Consider the following 6,092-nt stretch of genomic DNA (forward strand, 5'->3'; position numbering starts at 1 on the left):
ATTTACAAAATTTTAGATAACTATGAGAAAGGAACAAAAATTTTAAAAGATGCGGAAATATTTTCCGATCTCAATTCGGATGTTGATGATACATGTCTAAAATTGAGACGAAGAACACATGCTCGCTTAGTATATTCTGATAGCGATGATGAGGAGTCGGGTATGGAAAATAACAGTCGATCCAAAATTCCTCCTCTTCCTAAGCCCTATGTGAGTGAACCATTCATTCCACCGCAAAAACCGATAAAAAACAGCAAAGCATCAGCTGTTACTTCAAGGAAAATGGGATGTCACGAGCCATTGAACAATAACAACTCAGATTTCGAGGATGCGGAAATCCATTGCCCCAAGCAGACTGGCAAATATCTTAATATCCAAGAGCACTCAGAAGACGATGCTGAATCAGAATGTTCACTTGCTACAAACACACTTGCAACGGCAACTCTTCCACATACTAACAATACAACGTCTATCAATCCTAAACAACATAACAGTAATCCACAAGTTACACACGCACATAGGGAAATGCCAGCCAAGAAAGTAATACAACCCAAAAATGTTGATCCAGATTTGGAAAGCTGTATGCGGAAGACAAATATGAATGAACCTACTATATCTCTTGACAATGAAGGTAAAAAATGAAATACGTTAAGTAATTCCATATCTTGAGACATCAACTTTTTTTTCCAGATTTCAGAACTTATCAACGCTTTGTCATACGCTCTTTCACTATGCTGAAAGCCAAAATCAATAATGTTATTGATGTTGTGGAGGTGATGAGTAAGAAGCTAGATGGTATAAAATGTACTGATAATATTCCGGATGCGAATCAAGAAGCTGATAACCCCGAACTTGAAGTCATGAATCTTCTCCCAATTTGCCATGTAAAAATGTTGCAAAGAGTAGAAAAAGAATTAACGAACAATGCGATGAAACAAAAATTGGTGAGTATATAGTTTTTTATTCCAAATATACCAAAATAGATTTTCCTTCTGGCATTCAACAATTTACAACTATTGTAATGGCGTTTGCTATAGAAAGCAATTGAAATTTGAAAGAAATTGCTTGTTTTGTTGGTAACATGGTAAAAAAAAGCAATTTTTTTGGCAGATTTTCATGAATTCATACAGCAAGCACCATTCTGTAACAACCAAGGTGTTAGATGGTAAATAAAAATTCTATTTTATTGCTCTATTCAAGAGTAACCCAATAACCTGCAGTAATAGTAATTTAATCAAGTATAGCATTGCCTTAACCAGATGATCTGAAATTTACACACATATTGACTTCAAAAGTTCCACACAAGTAGTCAAAGATGAAATATTTACGCAAGAATATTGTAAAAAAGATTAATATTGACATTAAGTGAGGTCTCCCCTTACTATATCTGTTTCATACATGTCCCGAAGTATAACAGGTGAAGCACAAAGGCACCTCCGATGTAAACTATTAGCTGAGGAGGTTCGTTTGAGCATTTCTGTAGAGGACACTTCGTTAGTATTTACACTATTGAGCACAGAATTTTCTAAAGTGGAATCAAGTTTCATGCACAAGCGATGGAGTAGTTCAATCATTTTGAAATAGACCTTTCACAATCAGTTCCAAAGGATATGATTATGTACATTTAAAGCTGCTAAATAATCTTTTGCAGTTCAAAGAATTTCGAGATACCAAAATAACCGTTCAAATACCTTTTTCTGAAATGACAACTTGCAGGTTATTGCTTTCTGATCACTTTCTCTTTGTTGACTTCTCAGCTCTTCTGTTTCCTTTTTAGTAATATTACGTTTACACTCACATTCTTCTCGAGTCTACTCATTTTTCTCATTTGTTATTGAAAAATCAGTTATACCAGATCCCTATAACAGTAAAGACAAATGACTTGTGACTGAAAACGTTAATTCAGAAATATTGTGAATTGTGAGTTTTGATTTAGTGGAAAATTTGGTATTATTCATTTTAATTTGATCAATTGTATTGAACATTTTCCAGATGACAGCATTACTAAAAATCGGTGGAAGTGATTACAAAAACACTACCACTAGATTGATGGAACGGCTTTTCAGCAATTATGTAGCTGAGAAATTTAGCTGGGTCGGGTCAAAAGGAAAAAGAATTTTTTCAACACTTCATTTGTGTCGTGTTATTCTAGGTAAACTGATTCATACCATATTCAATTAATTGTAACATTTATTATGCACGTTGGTAAAATGTCCATAACTTATTTACATTCTAACGTTATTGTAGATGTTGTCGGGAAAGCATCGACCACAAATTTGGTCACAGAAGATATGATTGCGAAAGTCATTAAAGATTGGTTACGGCACGCGAAGGAACGATTGTCACGAGAGAAACCGTGAATATTAGATTTATTTAGTCATGTTTGTTCCTATCAATATGAAACAAACAAATAATTGCATTATGTCGAGCAGAATGTTCTCAGAAATATCTGTTCCAAATTGAATTGTAAATCTCATAATGTATACACTTTCAGGCCCCTATCTTTGCACACAGATGCAGAAGAAAACTCCGCCAGAGAACCAGATGCCGAAGTAGAACTTAACGTTCCTGGAGTAGCTGAAGGGACTGATTATTCCAACTAGTACGTTTTCTTGTTCTTACTACAAAATTATTATTTTCTCAAAACTTGCCTATAATGAGATGTTTTATTAGGGAATGATTCAGATATTAATCAGAGTCCTTGTGTTGTCTTAGCTTCTCTTACCAGCTTGAGAATCAACAACGGACCCGTTTATACAAAAGTTCGGTTGTTCAGAAGGGGAACGTTAACGTAGGTTATTCGTCTTTTATTTTAAAACATTGGATTTCGTACTTTCAGTAACTAGGACATTATTGCAATGTGTGCTAATAAGAAACACATACTTCGGACCTACCGATAAGATACCACGTATTTCTTATCCTTTTACGCAGATGATACGTGTTCTTTTATCCTAATGCATGAGATAATTGTTTCTTATTAGAAGCCATTGATTTGGATGAACCCATTTTAAAGAATCAATCTAGTCCTAAGTCCTATACACATATTGGCTCTACCAAGCAGCGCTTTTGACTATGTATCGTTCTACGCTCAATGTATACATTGTTCACCCTTATAATCTTATCACATTATAAATGTATTGTACAGCTACATCATTACACAGTACTTCTAAATGAGAAAAAATCTTTCAAATCTTTCATATTTCAAAAATTTTGAACCAATCGGTACTAAGAATTGAATAGAATCTATCTGTTGAAAAAATTAAATAGGCGGCAACATTTTTTTTTTTTTTAGCGACTTCATGTATAGCATAATACAATTATAACGATAATGCATCGCTATATTTTTTTCAGAAATACACGCACATACCAAATGACTGCCTAAATTGGCATTACATGATGAAAATATCTGATGCTTCTGCGACTGTGATTATAAAATTAAGTGGCACATTTCTATCCGTCTGCTGGTTGGATGGAAATAAAGCTAATGCCTTTTAAGTATTATTATCCTTTAAGTTCGACAGCGCTTTAAACAGCGGTTCAATTACTATATTATTTATTGCAATACATTGCAAGCAAAGCAAGTTTTATGTTTCAAATAATACTATGAGATAATGACTGACTCTACGTACTACATGATGTAGCCAAACTAATCGTAAGTATATTATTGAAGTTCCTTATGGACGATTCCGTACTATTTCCCATATTTCTGTGTTGATTAAACAAGATAGTATGTTTTTATTTTGGTAATGTGTTAGTATTTTTTTGGTATAGTTATTAGGTATTGGCTGCATTCTCATTATGTTACTAGTATTCAATTTTGTTTCACTATTTATCGTTGAAAGTAGGTTGGAAATGCTCTGTGCACTACATTCCACCGTGCTTTGATTATTGGATTAATGATCGTTCTACAATGATATTGTTAACCGTATCATTCGTAGCTTTTTATTTATTATCGTACGTTTTTATATATTCCGATGTCCTATGTAGTATTTCTATTGTTTCATTCCACTTAAATCCTATCGGGTGTAGCAATATTGCATTGTAAAAGTCGATGTAAAAAGTCAGATTTGATGTGAAGCATTACAAATTAATGAATTAATTTGAAAATTAATTTTACTGGTATTGAAATGAAAGGCATGGAAGGTACAATGCAAGAACCTGTGCAATGATGTCTATCAACTGGAATGTAGTATCAATAGGTTAGACCGAGAATACATTGAATGTCGCTCATAGTTTGCTTACGTCTCTTATATGACTATTGGTAATTTATTTTGAATTACTTTCCAGCGGGCGATGATCTGACAAATGAGAACATCTTTGGTTGATGTTAAAAGAAGACCCTTCTTAAACTTGATTATCAACGGCTAAAAATTAATTTTATCTCTAAAAAGTACATATCCATTATACATAATGTCCACGACTATATTTTTAGGGATCGATTTCGAGATTCGATACTTTTTGGTAATGAAATTAATTTTTTTGCCATTTTCAACCAAGTTTCAGCAGAGTCTTCTTTTAAGGAGGTTCATGGCGTCATCGATTTCATATTTTTACCGTAATGACAACTATTTATAGCTGGAGTTTTATAAAAAAAATGAATTGACATTTTTATAAAATGTTTCAAATTCCAAATATCGTGTCATAAAAAAAGATTATGATCAAAATAGTTTAATGAAGTCATTTGCTGTACTTCATCTTGTTACAAAAAGGATCTATATGGAATCACATTTGTCAAATTTATGCAAATTGACTGAATATATGTATATTTATGCACCTACCACGTGAAGTTTGTTTGCTCTTAAACCAATTGCCAATGAATTTTAATGACAGTAGCAATTAGTGATTCATATGTGCAATAAATGCTTCAGTACAGAACTCTTATTAGGCTGTTTGAATAAATAGTAAATATAATCACATTTATATAATTAACTTGTCTTTCATTTCACATAAAATACTCACCCTGAAAAATTATCATTGTTTGCGAAAACAATTCGAATAAGAAGCCTGGCTTCTCAACCAATTCAAAATAAGTATTCACGCGTTTACCGCAAAATGCTATAATATTTGAAACATTGCATGTGTCGAAAAACCCATGACGTCAAAAATTGACTTGACGAAGGCCCAAAATTGGAAAGTCTGATCAAATTTTTCCGTGAAGACATTGTTATATGTGATACCGAAAATGTGCTGATATTCGTTTTGTGTGAAACTGCCACAATAATCGAAATTATACTTCAGTACATGTAGTTACGTCTCGGCCCTGAAGGGTGCTCTGAAAGCTGAAATTGTTATCTATTGGTTTCAGCAAGAATAACAGTGATACATGCGAAAAATAATACATTTATTACATGATCGTATTCTGTTATTTTTGCTGAAACCAATGAATAATAATTTTAGCTATCCTCGTCCCTATATATTAACAAAAGACCGCTTCTGGGTCGAAACATAATTTCTACCAGAGCTTAATTTCATTGCTTTTTTACATGGCTTTTTTACACCAGAAAGATACCAGTGAAAAAAGGATGTAACAATTATTACCGAAAATATCAAATCAAACCAATCCCAGACGCTCCGGGAAGGTCATTAAAAGGATATCCCTATGACGTCCTATAGATATTGTCAGGAGGTCGTGAGTTATCCACCGTGGACATCCTGAAGATATTGTGGGATCGGACATTTTTATATCCCTAGGACATCCACGGGATATTGTGGGATATCGTGGGATGATCCCTGGATATCCAGAATATCCCAGTCTGATGTCCACGAGATATCCTAAGGATGTACTTGTGCTATGTGGGTAATGCTCAGTTTATTTTTTGATGAACTTTTTTTCATTTTCTGAAATTTTCCTTCGTTTTCTGAAATTTTTCTTCGTTTTCTGGAAACTTTTTTTCATTTTCTGAAAACTTTTTTTACGTGTTAACCAAATGGGAAAAAAGTTTTCGGAAAACTTTTTTTCGTTTTCTGGAAACTTTTTTTCATTTTCTGAAAACTTTTTTTCGTTTTCTGGAAACTTTTTTTCATTTTCTGAAAACTTTTTTTACGTGTTAATCAAATGGGAAAAAAGTTTTCGGAAAACTTTTTTTCGTTTT

At 33.1% G+C, this 6,092-nt stretch overlaps 1 protein-coding gene across 2 annotated transcripts; it reads left to right on the forward strand.

The window, feature by feature from the left end:
* Positions 1-865: 865 nt before the first annotated feature.
* LOC124184189 lies at positions 866-3,530 on the forward strand. Of its 2 annotated transcripts, none has more exons than XM_046573602.1 (5): positions 866-944; positions 1,993-2,152; positions 2,248-2,356; positions 2,495-2,602; positions 3,352-3,530. In XM_046573602.1, coding segments are annotated over exons 1-5 (432 nt in total). In that variant the 5' UTR covers positions 866-890; the 3' UTR covers positions 3,353-3,530. The 2 variants fall into 2 exon arrangements, with proteins under 2 accessions (XP_046429558.1, XP_046429559.1); XM_046573603.1 differs by lacking the exon at positions 866-944 and adding an exon at positions 1,124-1,165.
* Positions 3,531-6,092: the final 2,562 nt, after the last annotated feature.

This window comes from Neodiprion fabricii, chromosome 6, assembly GCF_021155785.1.
Source record: "Neodiprion fabricii isolate iyNeoFabr1 chromosome 6, iyNeoFabr1.1, whole genome shotgun sequence".
Lineage (NCBI taxonomy): Eukaryota > Metazoa > Arthropoda > Insecta > Hymenoptera > Diprionidae > Neodiprion > Neodiprion fabricii.

Bases quoted from the DNA above. Each gene is read 5' to 3' on its own strand.
- LOC124184189 (XM_046573602.1), top strand. From the start codon at position 891: ATGTTGCAAAGAGTAGAAAAAGAATTAACGAACAATGCGATGAAACAA. The intron at 945-1,992 runs GTGAGTATATAG...AACATTTTCCAG, and splicing joins ATGCGATGAAACAAAAATTG to ATGACAGCATTACTAAAAAT. The intron at 2,153-2,247 runs GTAAACTGATTC...ACGTTATTGTAG, and splicing joins TTTGTGTCGTGTTATTCTAG to ATGTTGTCGGGAAAGCATCG.